The 18,705-nt window shown below is 44.0% G+C and overlaps 1 protein-coding gene across 1 annotated transcript; it reads right to left on the reverse strand.

The window, feature by feature from the left end:
• Positions 1-9,898: 9,898 nt before the first annotated feature.
• On the reverse strand, positions 9,899-13,055 carry Otud1 (OTU deubiquitinase 1). Its single transcript, XM_048367806.1, is given in 2 exon segments — positions 9,899-12,146; positions 12,148-13,055. Coding segments are annotated over 2 exon segments (1,446 nt in total). The 5' UTR covers positions 12,589-13,055; the 3' UTR covers positions 9,899-11,141.
• Between the last annotated feature and the right edge of the window lie 5,650 nt (positions 13,056-18,705).

Genomic DNA, 18,705 nt, shown 5'->3' on the forward strand with positions numbered 1-18,705 from the left:
TGGATAAAATGAGACATCATAACCAATTCTTTTCTGTAGACTTCATATAGACCACCACACTTCCCACGTGACACTACATTGCTGTATTATAGTATTTAATATTTAGGTTATAATTTTCTTTATATCAACTATGTGTGATTGATTCTTGCTAAAGATATGCTCTCATGACTACACTGAGGCTCCCTTGTCCTCCTCAAGGACTTTAGTAGCCAATTCCTGGGATGGATTTCTTCATCCCTGCCTGCCCTAACCCATTTATGATGATTTTTTATTAACTTTCATTTCACAAGATTAGTCTCATTGAACAATCTCATTTAGCCCTTATATGGAGCTCTTGCTAATAAAGTTCCCCCTAAGGGCTTCCCCTCCCCCACCTTTATTTGAAAGGTAGGATGAAGTAATCCTGTTCCTTTTAAAGACTGGGTAAATTAATAAAATTACTGAATTTATAAATAGTAGTTTTTTAAAAAGCATCTAATTTTAAGCAAAGTAGATGACATAGCACTATTCTGAAAGAATAGTAAGCCAGACAAGGTAAAAGTAGAAAATTAGAAGGATCAGAGGGAGATAGAAAACCATAGTTTTCTAAGGAAGTAAAATATATAGAAGTCTAAAAAGGGGTGAAAGGGTTGTATATATCGTTCTTTCTAAAGAAAACCAAGACTTGCATGGAACACCAGATTTTCAAGATAATTTCCAATATACTGAAGAACAATTCAGAATGGAGAGGAAACAGAAAAATAGCAGCCTTCTCAAAACTGCCTATGTATACATTTAATTTGTGACTAATACATTGTTAGGGAGCTGACAAGGAAACCTGAATTATGACAACAGCTAATTCTATGTTTGTATTTTTGTCATGTAAACAAGTTGTTTTTATTCACTTTATTCTAAGATAGTTCAGGTGTTGTATTTTTCCTCTGTAAAAGTCATTTAACTCTAAAACATTACTAACAAAGATTTGGAAACACTATTCTTCTGCCAGAATCCATTTACCTTTCTTTTTGGGGATACAGTCCAGATAATATTTCCCAGTTAAATGGGGGCCACGTGACATGTTCCTGCCAATGTGAAGAAGAGACGGGCACTGTCTTGGTATATGGACTCCTCTCTTAGCAGCTACAAATTTAGACATGGTAACAGCTTAGTTTAGATCATGCCAATGATATCAGCTCCCAGGGATCAGAACTGCCCCACCAGCCCTGGCTGCTTTCTTTGGACAGCTCCTTGAGATAGAAATAAGGTGGTGTTTTTGTTTTACAACAGCTTAGCCTGACTAATACAACTGGCTGTTTATTCCTGTAGTGTCAGGTGGCCTTCCAAACCAATATAGCCACCATCTCCTGGGAAAATTGTTACAATTTTGATTAGTACCAGTAGCTACTACCAATAAAATAAGCAACAAAAAAAATCTGCCAGAGAAGTACTTTATGATAAAAAGCTATACATCCCCCAAACCACTCTCCTTTTATGCCAAGAATGCTGTGCAAACTCTTGCTGAGGTTTTCTGTTTCAGGCAGGCACTGTTTTATTGAGATATAAGCACTGCTTAGATTTAGAGTGAAAAAAATGTAGTTAATTACTTCCTCTAGAGATCCACTTTCAGCAAGGTGGCAAAGGCAGAGAAGTGACAGGTGATTCAGAATTCCTGACTGTATTCTTCCAATTCAACTGTGGCATTTCTTTTTCCATTCCTGTTACATCAGCATGAACTCAGATTTCACTGCAAGAAACAAAAAGTGTGAATGTTTCCTGTTTGTCATCAGAACCAAAAGCCTAATTTAGGTTCATTTTACAAACTGGCCACATAGGTGTTACATGACACATTGGTATAAACTCCTTTTACAATTACTGACTTTGTACACTATCTTTTCCTACCTTGATAAAAGCCACAGTCGTCTGTCCCTAAAACTATCCAAACAGGGAACTTCTAATCCAATGGAGTATTTGTTTAGATGTAATCATTACTGAAAGCATATACCATTAGGGCCACCTCTTGGCACATCACCAATCTACATGTGCACCTCACTTGGCAGTTAAAAAATCATCCTCATTCAAATAATAAAACACTGTGGTTTTTTTCAGCCAACTGCTTTAAAATATAAAATGTACATGCCTCAAGAAATTAATCCATCCTTCTCTTTTTTTAAGAAAAAATGTCATTGTCTATGTTATATTTATTAGCATATTAATGTAGGGTGTCTACTGAACCTATTGGTCTATTCCAATCAAGCTGTGAAAGTTTTTTCTCATGCACAGGGAAAGGCAGGATGTAGAAAAACTAACTCATGATACATGTAGATGAATACATATACATTAGAGAAGTATTAAGGGGAGAAAACTTAAGAGAGCTGTCATATTTGTGCTGGACACATCTATGCACAATGCAACAGGAAGTCTTCAATAAATAACTGATATTTGAATGAGCTCACAATTATCACAGCTTAGTGGACCAGAAAATTAATCACCAACATACATTAACCAAGGACAACAATGGCAAATTCATACTATGAAAGATTACATCTGTGGAGAGGAAGCAAAATACTAACCTGTCAAAGATAAATGTAACCCAAGTTTATTTGCTATGTAAATCAGTCAATGAACAAATTCAAAGATCCTTTAATTTGAAAAATCTAGGATACCACCAAAGAATGCCCAAAAGAAGATAGAAAAAAAAAAACAACACCACCTCTCTAGCTGACCAACATTAAAGTTCATACACATTAGCAGCCAAGTTCCACATTAGAAACCAGTATCTTATTATTTTAGAGTTATTTCTATGGAGGATGTTTGTTGGTATCTGTTTTTAAACACAGGACATTGTAATGGGAAAGTAGGTCCAGAAGTGACAATGAGAAATGAGAATGTGAGAGAAGAGACAGGAAAGTATAAATCACAACGGTGAAAAATCTCATAAGCTGTGATCCTGCAAGTATACACACTGTCATTCTGCAGTGGTGAACTCCACCTTCAAAGCAATACACCCATTCCATCACAAGAGGCCTGTGGCATTAAGCGAAGATTAGACTATATTCCATTACTTTATGAAGGCAAATAGACTACTTTCAAAAGCAGTTATTTTGTTTTATCTTGTATTTTACACACATCTATTTGATTATGCAGAAAATTCAATGAGAAACAAAGCTAGATAAATTCTACTATGAGAAATCTGTTAAAAGTGAATTATCTTTCTGACCTTTACTCAAAAAACAATTGCCAGTGAGCCAATTTATAACAAAGGAAATACACTGCCTCTCCTGCCCCCAAAATTTACTGTGATCTGATTCATAATAACTGCCCTGGTCCCCTTGGCCAATGGCACAACACACTGTCAGTATTTCTCAACACAACAGCATGAAAGAATGCTTGAAATCTGTCTAGCATGTCATTCTCAACCAGGCTATACAGAGAAACAAAGAAACCCACAATTTCTATATTCTGGTCTAGGGCTGGGAATATATAGCCTCTTTTCTAAAGCAAGCCAGAGCAAGACTCTTGTGGACAAGGCAACACCTTCAAAGTTACTTCAGATTAATGAAGTTCTATATTTCTCCTGGTTCCATTTTTCAAGACATCAAATTTGAAAGACATCAAATATAAATTGGTTTCAGGACTAGAGATATAACTGGTAGAGTATATGCTTAGCATGTTCAAGGTCCTGAGTTGGTTGCAGAGCACCTGAATCCTTCAATGTCTTCTTACAATTGACTATTTTAGTTTAAAATACTTAGGTCTTTCATTAGTGACCATTCCCAGTACTTTTAGAGTCAGATGGCTTTATTTAATTTCATATGCATCTACTAAATACTTTCTAAAGCTCACATTTCCCTTCAATTTGTTCCTTCATTCAACAACTACTGAACATCTGCTCTACTAGGTACTTGGTTAGAACTCACAGATTCAATAGGAATATAATATGGCCTATACCTATTGATTTAAGTACATTTTGAGAATAAAATGAATTAAATGCCATCTGATTAGGAGTACCTCTTTCACATAGTTGCAAACACTCTAGGGACATAGTCTGGATTCCATTTCCTGTAACCAATAACTGCTAAATGAGGACGTACTAGATATACACAACCCTGGTAGCAGGGTTTGAACTCTAGCCTCTTATTTCCCTCGGGCTATATAGCTTTACCACTTAAGCTATATCTCTAGCCCAGCTTTATGCTTGCTACTTTGAAAATGGAGTCTCCTGGACTTTTCTGACTGGGGCTGTCTTCAAACAACAATTCTGTAGAGCTCAGCCTTCTGAGCTCCTAGGGTTTCAGGTATGAGCCTGTGGTACCAGTTTACTCTAGAATTTGGCCAGATTTCATTTATTATAGCTGGATATGACAAGTTTGGTAATATTATAAGGGTTAAAAGTTTACTTAGCTCACAGTTTGGGAACCTGGGAATTATAAGAGCAGAATGCCCAGTCGTCAGTATGGAGAAGGCCTTTCTTCTGCACAGCAGGTCTAGAGGCAGGTGCCCTTCTTTCCTTCCTTCCTTCCTTCCTTCCTTCCTTCCTTCCTTCCTTCCTTCCTTCCTTCCTTCCTTCCTTCCTTCCTTCCTTCCTTCCTTTCTTCCTTCCTTCCTTTCTTCCTTCCTGCCAGTCCTGGGGCTTGGACTCAGGACCTGAGCACTGCCCCTGGCTTCTTTTTGTTCAAGCTTCCAGCTTTTCTGTGTATGTATGTGGTGCTGAGGAATGGAACCCAGGACTTCATGATTCTCAACAAGCAGTCTACTGCTAAGCCACATTCCCAGCCCCCGGGTTCCTTTTCTCTATTAAAGAATTAAAAGACAGGAAAAGCCAGGCACTGGTAGCTCACATCTGCAATCATAGCTAGTCGGGAGGTTGAAATCTGAGGCTCAAAGCCAGCTCAGGCAGAAATATCTGTGAGACTCTTATCTCAATTAAATCAACAAAAAGCTTAAGGTGGAGCTGTGGCTCAAATGGTAGAGTGCTAACCTGGAGCATAAAAGCTCAGAGACAACATCCCGGATGTGTATTGGCACACACACACACACACACACACACACACACACACACACACACACACAGAGGCAAAAAAAAAAGTGTTTAAGCTAAAGAGAGTAAGTTCATTTGAAAATAAAAGAAAAGCCATTAAAGGAAGTAGAGAAAAATCTCTTATCAGAAAAGGTTTAGAGAAGAGTGCAATGGAGGTCTCTCAGAGAGCCAGGTGTTTGTTTTTGGGTTTTTTTGGCCAGTCCTGGGGCTTGGACTCAGGGCCTGAGCACTGTTGCTGGATTTGTTTTTGTTTTTGTTTGTTTTTTTTTGCACCACTTCCGGCTTTTTTCTGTTTATATGGTGCTGAGGAATGGAACCCAGGGCTTCATGCATGCAAGCACTTTACCACTAAGCCATATTCCCAGCCCAAGAGGGCAGTTTTTATAGTATGAGGTTCCTTCCATATCTCATCCCCTATACTTTGCCAAGCTTGCTTGATGGCTTGTGCATGCACACCTCAGCACTTTTAATTGACTGAGCAGCACTTGGGGGGAAGTGTTTGAGTAGGAAAATGCATTTGAGCAGGAGCCCAAGGCATTATGGGAAGAAGAAATGACATCCTAGGACATGTTATCTAATACATATTATGTCCATAGGGCTGGGAATATGGCCTAGTGGTAAAGTGCTCACCTCGAATACATGAAGCCTTAGGTTTGATTCCTCAGCACACATATATAGAAAAAGCCGAAGTGTGCCTTGGCTCAAGTGGTAGAGTGCTAGCCTTGAGCAAAAGGAAGCCAGGGACAGTGCTCAGGCCCTGAGTTCAAGCCCCAGGACTGGCAAAAAAAAAACAAGCAAACAAAAAAATCATGTTATGTCCATATAACAGTTCCTCTTTCTCTTTTAAACGGCAGTGAGCATCACTGGGGAAAGAGAGATCCAAAGGTAGCCTGCTCCCATAACTAAAACACCTCCTGGACAACTCAGCTCTTTAGCCCATGAATAGGTCAATTTCCCTTAAAGGTCCCAACTCCAAATGCTATTAACATATGACCTTGGGGATAAGTTTCCAACACATTCTTGTTGTTAGTTTGTTTTAACATTTTTTATTTGTTTTGTTTTGGTTGCCAGTCCTGGGGCATGGACTCAGGGCCTGAGCACTGTCCTTGGCTTCTTTTTGCTCAAGGTTAGCACTCTGCCACTTGAGCCACAGTGCTACTTCTGGCTTTTTCTATATACATGGTGCTGAGGAATCGAACCCAGGGCTTCACGTATATGAGGCGAGCACTTTACCACTAGACCATATTCCCAGCCCCCAACACAACATTCTATGATACATCAGGACCATGCCACATACAGATGCCATGATTGGAGGAACAAAGGCTTAAACCCTAATTTTTCTTCTCTAATGCCTTTCTTCCTTGATAAGTTGAGTAAATGTAATTTAAAAGGTTTTTTTCGTTGTTGTTGTTTTAATGTATGGAACAAGTTTAAGTAGAACAGTGAGATTCTCTCAAGGTCCTGTTTGTTTTTACTTTTTTTTTCCCAGCACAACTATGAAGAAAAATCATATCAGTGTATGGCACTTACCAAACTAAGGCTGACCAATCTGACATTTATGGGATTCTGAGGCTGTTCCGGTCCTCTATAATAACCTGGCGTCTGAGAAAAGCCTTGTACCTAACGAAAATTCTGCCATATAAAGCCAGTGAACTTCAAGTTCAATGCACCTAAGTGCAAAGACACGCACAGGTGTTTAATATTCCTCAGAAAAAGGGGAACTGTTCGGAAGAAAAGGATAAAAAGCGGTGCACATATTACAGCCACATCATCATGGCGACTCTTGTTCCCTGAGTGCCCGAGAGCTCTCGGTCAAACTCCTTCTTCTTCCCATAATGCTGTGGGCTCCTGCTCAAATGCTTTTTTTCCCCCATAAATGCGCTGGGCCTCTGCTCAATCAATGAGAAAGAACAGGGTATTACCCAATGAGCGCAAAGCTAAGAGGAGGAGCTGTGGAGGAACCCTGTACTATAAAAAGTTGCCTTTCCTGGAGACTCTGTTTTCTTCCTTTTTTCCTCTCCTAAGGTTGGAAATTGGCATTCAACCTGGGTACCTGATGTTTTCAGGCATTGGTGAGCTACCAGCTGAGCCACGCCTCCAAGCCCTCCTTTGGATTTCTTTACAGGCACACTTCTGTATGGATGAAGAGCCCAGCCAGGCTACTGCCATTCTTGGCTCTCCTTTCACTTTCAAATGAACTCACTCTTGTGAACCTTAAACCCCTCTCTGGCCTTTTATTTCCCCTCCCCCTCCACCACCCCACCAACCACCCTGGTCAATGGGGCTTGAATTCAGGGCCTAGGCCCTGTCCCTGAGCTTCTTTTGCTCAAGGCCAGCACTCTACCACTTGAGCCACAGCGCCACTTCCAGCTTTTTCTGTTTATGTGATACTGAGGAATTGAACACAGGGCTTCAAGAATGCTAGACAAGCACTGTACCACTAAGAGCCTCATTCCCTACTTCCGGCTTTTTTGGTGGTTAATTGGAAATAAGGTCATGAACTGCCAGGGCTGGCTTCAAACGGTGATCCTGAGATCTCAGCCTCCTAAGTAATGAGGATTACAACTAAAGCCATCTAATTCTATAATGGGCAGAAAAGTGAGTCTGTTCCCCTGGATGGCATCACTCCACACAACTTAATATACTAAAATGGCTCAATTCTGATATAAAACATCTGAGTAGAAAATCAGTAAATATTTGAAAAATATTCTATTTTAATAATTAGGTTTCAAATATTACATTTTGCCAGTGTTTATATCACATGACGTTTCAGTTCTTTAAATAATTACAATTTTATCATAGCTTTTAATTTATGTGCCACTTATCACAACTCTCAAGCTAGAAATTTGCTTAACTAATTAATTAGGTTTACTTGCAATTCTTTACACCCCCACCCAACACATTTTATAGGGGATAAATCCTAAAAAAAAGAACTTATATTAGTCATAGTACAATTTCTCACATAGTTTCAAGAGTCTTGGTTGCAAAAGTAAGTAAAAATTTTTTTTAAATGTTTAATGTGTTTGCAAAAAGTAAAGAAGCTGAATGATGGTGGCTCTTGCCTACAATCCTAGATAATCAAGGGGCTGAGAGATGAGGGGGTCACAGTTCAAAGCCAACCTGGGCAGCAAAGTCTATTGAGACTCAAAGCTGGAAGTGTGTAATATAACTGAAGTCATGAGGGCCAAGCTTGCATGGAAAAGCTAAGAGACAGTGCCTAAGCCCCAAGTTCAAGTCCCAGTATCAGCACAGTATCTTTCTTTCTGTGTGGGTCAGGGAGAGACTTACAATGGCCCATGGTTTGAAGCCAGCAGGAGCAAGAAAGTCTGTGAGACTCTTCTCTCAGTTAGCCACCAAAAAGCTGAGAGTGGAGCTGTGGCACAAGTGGCAGAGTGCTAGCTTTGAGGGGAAAAAAATAAGAGCTCAGGGACAGCACCCAGGCCTTGAATTCAAGCCGACCCCCCCCCCCAACACACACACACAAAGGAAGGAATGAAAACTAGCATGCAATAGGAAATACTGTAAAGGAATGAATGCATTTCTTCTGAAAACAAGTAACACAAAAATAGAACAACAAAAAGTAAACCACAAGGGAAAAAAAAAGATGCAAGAAACCTTTCTGGCAAGAAAATTAGAGGAATCTTTCTGCTAGGTGACAAACTTAAAATCCATTATGAAATGGATGAAATACCTCTTCTGAGGCTAAATGAATGCCTTGAGATCCTAAATTTGAAAATGCAACACAAACACAAGGAACTTATTTAAGTCAGCAAAGGCTTGAGTGCTTTTTAGAAAATCAATCCATTGTGTTCACTCTAGTGCAAATACTCAGCATCTCCAAATTTCATAGCTCTAAATATAAAAGATTTTCCCCCCAAAATTAGGTGCATGAAGCCATAAAGCAAAACTTTTCCTAAAAATCTGGAGGTTCATAGTTAGCATTGACATCTTCAGCGAATTCTATGTTGACCAGCCACATTCCTCCAGATGTGGTTAAGCAATGAACTCAAGCTCAGAAAGACAACTAGAAACTGAAAAATCCAAACCAGCTTTCTATCTGCAGTACACTTTTCTAACCTGTTAATGCTGCTGTAACAAAATACTAGAGACTAATTTATTTTTAAATGTTTCTGTATGGTTTTGGAGACTACAAAATCCACAATCAAGGAAACGGCCAGTAAAGGCCTGTTCCTCACAGATGTCTCTATCTACTTATCTGGTATTCCAGAACAACAACAAAAAAGACCAACCTACTTCCACTTCCCCACAGGCCTTTCAGGAGGGTGGAACCTTGTTGAGACAGTCATTTAACTCTACCAGATCACTGGCCTCACATGCAAGTTCAATTCCTGAGCGTTACAAAAGAACAAAGAGCCTGGCAAAAACCAGAATTGGACCCTGCCCCCAACACGTGGGATGAGGGCAGTCTTCTGACTCTCACGTGGGAAGACCTCCACAGTGGGAATCAAGTTTCAATTCTCAATTTTGAAAGGAGCACACTTAAACCCCAACACACACCTTTTAAATAAATCTGGTAACACAAAACAAAGCTAGGGCATTGCTTTGATTATTTAAAATATTACAATGTAGGCTAAGAATGGGACACAAGTATGATAGAGGTGCTCACAAGCCACTAGGTACAGCTATAATTTGATAGCAATTATAAGTAATGAGTTATTCTTGAGTTACTCCACCTTCAAACTACAGTTCATTGAGAGTTATCCTTTGAAATTAGTCTAATGATTAGTCTACTCTTCGTATGGGAATGCAGGAAATCTCTCATAATTTTTAGTTTTTACACATAGAACATATTGTGTATATATATATTTTAAGTTCCTATAAGTTACCATTTAAAAAACCACTCTATGAAAAAAAGGCTTGGTAAAAGCAAAAGTATGCATTTTATTCATTCATTCCATCAGCTGAGAATTGTCCTATGTATGAACACAGTATTGTACAAAAAAATCACAAAACGTTACAAAATAAAAAAGTACAAAACTGCATTACTTAATAAATATGACTAAAAGTAGTTAAAGTGGCAATGAGAAAGACTTTAGGTTGGAAACACTGTTTGACCCAGCAAACCACGCAAGCCCACACAAGCTCTGTTTATAGAGCTTTTTACATAATACAAGATAATCCTATTTTGCCTTTTGGGAGAACTCAAAAAGAACAGAATATTAAGACAGTGTTCTCCTGCTATAAGATAACTGCCAAAGTTGGTTCCAGGTATTCATTTTCAAATCTCTTAGTTGAATCCACAAAGTTATATATAGCAGGAGGGTTATCATGTCACAAGATCTTCAATCACGTAAAAGTTCTTTCCTAACAAAATGACATAGTAAATAAAAACAATTGAGAGCACCAGACAATCTATTCTAAATATCAGCCAGAGTAGAGAATCCTGGGTCTGCCATCAGCAAGTATCACCCTCTCCTTCAAGTAAAACCTGGCACTATCCTTTAAAGAAAAAAAAATTCCAGCCACCTCCCATAAATATTTCTCTCTAAACACTGCCATTCTCTTTACACATTTCTAGAAGAACAACAATTCTGCCTGTTTCATTAAAATGGAATGGGCCAATCATCTGGAAATATGGATGCGATAATCTCCATTTGGAATAATTATCTAATAATTATGAAATTCAAATTTTAACAAATAACTACTAAATCACAAATTGCTCAAAACAATAAGATTCATAGAAAGCACTTCTCTGAATGTACTCTGAAAGCTGTCAAACTGGAACACACCATAGATGAAAGTTACACCGATTTTTTAAAATGTTGTGCAAAAATACATTTTTTATAGAAAATAGACTACAAGGAATGAACAGTTTCATACTGTGAGAAATCAGCTTGCAAATTAAGTAGTGTTCACTGTATACAGCAAATTATAAATAGCAGTAGGATCACCCAAAGCTATCATGAAACATCATTAGGTGCCCAGCAACCTTCAGCTCTGAGAAAACACTTAAAAAAAGAAGAAAAAAAAAAGATTAAGGCTTCACCCCTACTTAAATCTACTAGGAAGTTTAAAGGTGCTATTACCCTGATTAGAGTTCAGGTGATTTCTCCAAACACAACTTATGTACGCAATTCCTGAGGACGTAAGGTTTTCAGACATTTCAAGAGCATGCATTTTGTTCGATATACATTTTGGATAGGGATACAGCCATGGACTTGGCAAGTTCCTCGTCGCGTTTCCTTTGCACTTGAGTCTGTTTGCACCAAGTGTCATACTCTGGGTTAGGATAGCAGTGATCAAAAACCGCATCGTAGTGTCCATTGCTGAGCCAACTGAGCCAAATACTGGGCCTCAGCGAATCCTCGGGGCCCAGATAGTGAATCATGGTGGACACCGTGGGGCTCTCCAACCTCCCTCCCGTTGTTAAGTGAATATTGACGTTCAGCATCTGCCCCATGGCCAACAACTCGGGGTAGCCGGCCCACGCGCCGTCCTGGGCGGCGGCGATGATGAACTCCCCCACGTCGCCCTCGATCAAGGGGCTGAAGTGGTCGAGGTGGTCGGCGATGTGGTGCACTGTCTGCTCCCTCAACTCCCGGTGCAGGCTCTGATCCCCGTACACAGCCTTGCTGACAGCTCGGTACAGGCAGTTGCCGTCGGGGATGATGTGGAACCGGTACTTGCTCCTCTCTCGCAGGTATTTGTCCTGCTTTTCCACCTCGGCCAGGTACAGGGCGAGCTTCTCATCTCTGGGATCGGATCTGGCCACGACCACAGTCTCGGCGGTGCTGCCCGGGGCGGTCTCGCTGCTCCGCACCGGGGGCGCCTGAGTCTCCGGGTCGGGTCGCTGGGCAGGGTCCGCGCTGGAAGGCCGATCGCTGCGATCGCAGCCCGGTTCCCAACCCCGGAGGATCCTCTCTGCCCGGTGCTCTTCGCCCCACGGTGCGGCTCCGGGACGGGGTTCCGGAATCCCCGGGGCCGCCGCGGGGCCTCGGTGCCGGGCGGCGGCCAGGGCCTGGCGGTGCTCGCTCAGTCGGAAGTTTCGGTCGGGCCCCTCCCGGGTGGCGTCCTGGCCGGCGGGCTCGGGACCGTCGGGCCTCAGCAGCTCCTCCAGGAGCCAGGAGGAGGAACTCCGCCGCGGCGGCACCGGGGCCCGGGGGGCCGGAGGCCAGCAGGAGGCAGCGGCTGCGCGGGGCGGCGCCGGCCGCGGCTCCGGAGGTAGGGTCGGGGCCGGGCAGCAGGAGCCGGTCGGTGCCCAGGGCCCGCACGGTGATCTGCGCCGTGGACGTGTAGTGCGGCGGCAGCGGCGGCTTGCAGGACGCGCCGGCCGGGCCGGGGGCGGCGGCCGGGCCGGGGGCGGCGGCCCCGGACACCACCTCGAAGCAGGAGGAGAAGGCGGGCATCTTGGCGGCGGGGGCGGCTTCGCGGGGCTCGGCGACCGCGGCGGGCGGACACTCACCGGTCTCGGGCTCCGGGGCTCCACCGGAGGGTGCCGGAGGCTGTAGGGAGACTTTGAAGGGCGCGGCGGCCGGGGGCGCAGGGGCGGCGGCCGTGGGACCCGGTGCCCCCGCTGGGTAGTGGGTGCAGACGCTGCTGAAGAGCTGCATGTCCCCGCCCGCCGCGCGGCCCCTTATAGGCGCGGCGAGCCCGGGGACCGGGACACACCCTCCGGGCCGGGAGGAGGGGGCCGGCCGAGCCCGGTGATCCCGAGTCCCGGGAATAGAAATGACCCCAAGGCCGCCGGCCGCCGCGCGTCAGGAGCCGCAAATAGCGCCCGGGTCCCGGCCAAATTCCTGCTGCGCCACAGCGCGCGGCGGGGGCGGGGACGGGAGCCGCGCTCGACCCCGGCCGGCGTGATCGGCCCGCAGGCCCGGGGCACCGCGCCCGCGGCGGCGGAGCTGGCCGCGGCGACCGCTGGGGACCGCTGGAGAGAGGCGCTCGCGCTGCTGGAGGGCGTCCCGCCGGGGAGCAGGAGTGGCAGGGCGCGCAGCGGGCCGGGAGGCGGGGCCGCCGTTGTTTACCTCAGCCCGCGCGGCTGCGTCACGTGGGCTCTTCGGAATGTGAGGCTCGTCGCGGCGCTCCATTCACCAGCGCGGGGCCGCCCCGCCCCCTCCGGTCAGAGCCACGCCCCCTCCGCCGGAGCCACGCCCCCAAGCCTCGCTCCGCCCAGTGTGGTGGACGTCCTGGGCGTGTTTCCCCCTCCCCCACCTCGGGTGAACGCGCGGGCGGGGCTGGGCGGTGGCCGGGAGTGGAGATGGGCTAAGGAGCATGCGCAGTGCTGAGCTTGGCGAGCCGGGTGATTCCTGAGTGACAGGGTTGGGAGCGGTCCGTAGTTTCCCGGAGCTGGGGTGAGACCCGCGCGGCTTGTAAGTGGGCATGTGTGCAAAACCCGCGCGTGGAAGAAAGCTCCCGAGCTTCGATCTCTCTGCCTTTGCATGGTCGCGGGCCACCATACCTGCTTGCATTCACCACTTGCCTCCTTTCTTTTTCAGATACTTTATTGTCGTTATCACGGTCATGTACAGAAGGTTTACAGTTACATAAGGCCGATAAAGAGTACGTTTCTTTTGGACAATGTCACCCCTTCCCTTGCTCTTTGCTAGTGTTTCCCTCCCATCCCCACCCACAAGCAGTATAGTTCATTTTCAACAGTGTCTGCTGAGGTCACTGCTGCATTTGTTCGCAAATCCTTCCATTTCTTTGCCCCCCTCCCAAAGGACAGATAAATGAACAAACAAGACAGAACGAAAAGAAAGCAAAAGCAGCAACAAAGTAAAAACCTCTTATTTCCATTTCCTGTTTCAGTGAATTTATTTTATATGATCAGACACTCATCTCCTTTTGACCAGTTCTTTGGGATCACATTTTTAGGTCATGCCTGCTCCAGAGTCTTGCTGAAGCAGAAGCCAACATTCCTGAACCCCTAACTCAGGTTACCTGGACAATGCACTAATGAAAGGAAGGAAGCCTTTCAGATAGCTCTCCTCAATACCAAACGGAGTTCAGGCCTTTGAAAATCAGTGCTGCTGCTAAACATCCAAGAGATTCAGGAAAGAAGGAAGAAGAGGGAAATGGCCTGCATCCTGGGGCAGGGCAGAAAATGGAAAAATATTGCTCAACTTTCGCAGTATTATCATCCTTTGTAAAGGAGACACAAAATAGTCATTCAATTAACCCTGTGTGGACTTAGACTGTCAAGTGATTTTGCTGCCTTTTGAACTGTACTCAAATGCTAAATTACAGGTTAGGCTGTAGTATAACTTCCATGCTTGCAAAGACTGTGTTGGTCTTCATTGCAGTTTTATCTCCTAGCACAGTGTCTGGCAATGTAGAAGCTAATAAATATTTATTAAATGAGTGAATGCACAGAAAACTATTTCCCAAGGTTTTTCTGTGGGTTTCCCCTAGCTTGGGCTCTTAATATACCTGGCAAAATTACAGTTGCAGCTGTATGCCCTGGTCACTAGACCCTTGCTAGGTAAATTAATTCCATAGGTAAAGAACTACCTGGCTAACTATCTCTCCGGTGTAGCTTGTAACTCCGGGGGCTAACTAGAAAAGAGGAATGATTTAGGTGTTGATCTGAATGGGCTGGGTTTCCTATTCTCTGCACACTATACACTGACACTAAAGTTAGAATTCCTGTAACTGGGGTTCTGAATCAACAAAATACTATTCACAGTTAGATAATCCTGAAATAATATTTACTGAGTATCTATTTACTAGGTACTATGTGCCTTGCAGGACGAAATAGAATAACAAGAACTGGGGAGAGAGATAAGGACAATACAAACATTTCAATCTTAAAACAAGAATGTGATTTCACAGGTAGAAGAAAGCATGGGAAAACAGAATCACCAGAAGGGCTAAATTAGAATCAAAGATGTGAAGATTTAAAACCTAAACATACATGAGGTGAGGACCTTTTTTTCATTTAGTTTGTGCGGAACTTCAGGACCAGGAATGTAGCTCACGTGGTAAATCATCTGCCTACCAAGCACCAGGCCTGAGTTCACACCTCACTACTAGTGAAGGAAGGGGAAAGGAAGGGGACAGACACTCTGTGGGAAGTGACGTCCACTCTGCATCTCAATGACAATCACAAAGGTCTTCCTGGAGAAGATGGTACTGTTAATATACACAGGTAGGTACACATGAGCACGAACCCTAGCTGGTCCACACCCTGGGCCAATAATAATGACTTTCTAAGCTCCTCCTGTGTCACCAATTCCATATTCAGGTCAGACATTCAGCTTGAGAGCCCAGTGACTGACCGCTGACCTTCCAGTAGCAGGCAAATGAGGATCAAGTGTGTCTCACCACATCCAGGAAGCTACTGTGCAGGTCCTTACCATTCCATTTGGAGAGGAGCTACAAGAGGGGCTCAGTCCCCTAGTAACCCCACCCTATGGAATAGAACCACAAGCCTCAAGTGAAGCTGTAGGTCTTTATCCAGGCCCCTGCCTCAGTCCGGGAGGTCTAATCCCACTGTTCTGTACATTGCTCCACCGTCTGTTGTTTGGGGCTGGTACCAGGGTTTGAACTCAGGGCCTCACATTTGCTAGACTTGCTTGCTCACAGCTGGCACTCTCATTTGAGCCTTGCCTTTAACTCTGCTTTTTGCCAGCTATTTTGGAGATAAACTCGCATAGACTTTTTGTTTAGGTTGGTTTTGAACTGCAATTCTGCAGACAGCCTCCTGAGTAGCTAGGATGATAGGCATGAGCCACTGACAACCCATGTCTAAATCACTATTCTTTCACTCTTCCTGGTTCTGTCCTTGTACCTGACTGAAGGAGTGTCCTAAGGACCAAAAACCAACTAGAGCCCCTCCCACCAGTAATAGGTTTTCAGATTAATCAAAGCTGTGGTTTACCAAACTTGCAGGAGGCCTTGGATTTGGTCCCAGATACACACACACACACACACACACACACACACACACACACACACACACACAGTGTTCCTTTGTAACTCATCTGAACATTGCAAGGTAGTCACTAAAGTTTTACTAGGGTATTGGGAATCTGCAGGATTAAAGTTATTTCCAAATAAGTGGCTTTATCTAAGCATGGATACTTAAGCAATGATTAAAAAAATAATAATGCCAAACATAAGTTAGAGAATCCAGTTGAGCTTCCTCAAGCAGCTTCTGTAATAGAAGAAAAACAAGATCAAGAACTGGGATTGTAGGTGGGGTGGAAAGAAGGAATTTACATAATCACCTCTAACAATCCAGTTAAAGTTAATATACATGATAAACTGCTACAACTGCTGCACAACTGGAAAGGAGATCTTTTGAAGTTCCACAGCAGGGAGTGGAAGTTGAATTCAAGGTCGTTTGCATTTCTATTATTCTCCACTCAACTGCTGGTTATCCAGGAGAAGTAATGCAAAACCTAGCACAGAATAACTTGAAGGTTTTGTGATAAACTACCCATTAAAAATAGGGGTTGGGTGGTAGTTCAGTGGTAGACTTTTCTGCTTGAGCTGGCCTAGAATCTCAGGCCTCTCAATCTCAGCCTCCCCTAGGTACTCTAGAAGATCATGGTTTGAGGCCAACTGGGTTCAGAAAAGTTCTTTTGACTTTTTCAACTCATAGCTTGGTTTGGCAGTGCATACCTGTCACCCTAAACTAAGTGAGAGGGTGAGATTAGGAGGATTTGAGATTCTAGGCCAGGCCAGTCCGAAAAGTCTTCCAGATACAATCTCAATGAAAAGATGCTGGGTGTGTTGGCATGAGTTGGACGCCAGTTCATGACAGATGACATCACAATGGCAGTAGAGGGAGGAGGGGAGCAAGTCATCACTAGGCAGAACTGGTATGAGATAAGAGCAACAGCAATGAGCTCTCAGTAGGTCCCTCCTCTTGAGGGTCCCACACCTCAGAACACCACAGAGATACACGCCCCCAGTACATAAACCTCAGGACACACACTCAGATCCAACCCAACCCATAACAGTTACACACTATTACTAACTGTATCACTGAGCAATCCACTTCTAGGTATATAATCAAGGGCAATAAAAACATGTCCCCCTTAAAACTTAGTGTTCACATTCTAAGTAGTCCTCAGCTGATGACAGATGAACCAAATGTAGAACATACATAAAAGAGAATATTTTCAGACATAAATAAAATGAAGCACTCATATATTCTACAGTAGAAATGAATCCTGGAGACCTGCTAAGTAAAATCAGAGGCAAAAGGCTACATATTACTTAATACCATTTAAGTGGAATATCCAGAATAGGAAACAACAACAACAAAATCCTATGGAGGTAAAGTCCTTAAACCATGTTAAAGGCCCTTGGTTCCATTCCAGCACTGTGGGGGAAAATAATAAAGGAAATGCTGTTGGCTAGGTAGAGCTACAGGAAGGAGTCAATTGCTGTGACTACCAGTACATATCGGGTTTTAAATTTTGAAATCAGATGATGATGATGGTTGTACAACTCTATGAAAAATGTGTGTGTGTGTGCGCACACACGTGTGTGTATGCGCAAATGCACGCACCAGTCCTGGGGCTTAAACACTGTCCCTGAGCTTCTTTTGCTCAAGCTAGCACTCTACCACATGAGCCACACTTCTATTTCTGGCTATTTCGGTACTTCATTGGAGAGGAGGGTCTCACGGACGTTTCTGTCTGGGCTGGCCTTGAACTGCCATCTTCAGCTCTCAGCCTCCTGAATTGCTAGGATTACAAGCATGTGCCACTGGCTCACAGCAGTGCCACTTTTCACCCAATGAATTCAACTGACTATTGAGAGGACTCAGGGCTGTTAGTCACAGGAGGCTTCAATGACATCACTGGAATAAGAATACTCATTTCCTATGCCCAGCTTTGAATCAGTGCAGCATGAAGAGGAAGAATCCCCAAACTTCAGGCCTTGCCTGTATTCCAGACATTCTTTGGAGAAGGAGTAGACACCATATGGGCTTCATTGCCTACAACTGCTTCAGTTGACTGGTATACCAACAAGTCTTCCTGCAGTAGTGAGGTCTGCTAGTAACCGGGGGCAAATATAAACAGAGCTATATACCCCCAGGAATTCCCCTCCTCTATATACACAAAATTAATTATTCTTCATGAAAAAGAAAAGGTTGCAAGCATTCAGGTAAGAATTGTGTTCAAAATTCAAATTAAAGCCTGAGAAAAAGAAGGGGGCTTTCAGTCTTGTGAAAATATTTTTGGACCAAATGTCCCTTTAAAAATGTACTGATTTGGGGGCTGGGGATATAGCCTAGTGGCAAGAGTGCCTGCCTCGGATACACGAGGCCCTAGGTTCGATTCCCCAGCACCACATATACAGAAAATGGCCAGAAGCGGCGCTGTGGCTCAAGCGGCAGAGTGCTAGCCTTGAGCGGGAAGAAGCCAGGGACAGTGCTCAGGCCCTGAGTCCAAGGCCCAGGACTGGCAAAAAAAAAAAAAAAAAATGTACTGATTTGGGTGCGTGAATGCACGGTCTAGGCACTGTGCCTTAGCTCTTTTCACTTGAAGTTGGTGCTCTACCATTTCTGGCAAACTCCACTTCTAGCTTTGTGCTGGCTAATTGGAGATAAAAGTCTAGACTGGCTTGGAGCCATGGTCTTTTTTTTTTTTTTTTTTTTTTTTAGTGGCCAGTGCTGGGCCTTGGACTCACGGCCTGAGCACTGTCCCTGGCTTCTTCTTGCTCAAGGCTAGCACTCTGCCACTTGAGCCACAGCGCCACTTCTGGCTGTT

This window comes from Perognathus longimembris, chromosome 18 (genome assembly GCF_023159225.1).
Source record: "Perognathus longimembris pacificus isolate PPM17 chromosome 18, ASM2315922v1, whole genome shotgun sequence".
Lineage (NCBI taxonomy): Eukaryota > Metazoa > Chordata > Mammalia > Rodentia > Heteromyidae > Perognathus > Perognathus longimembris.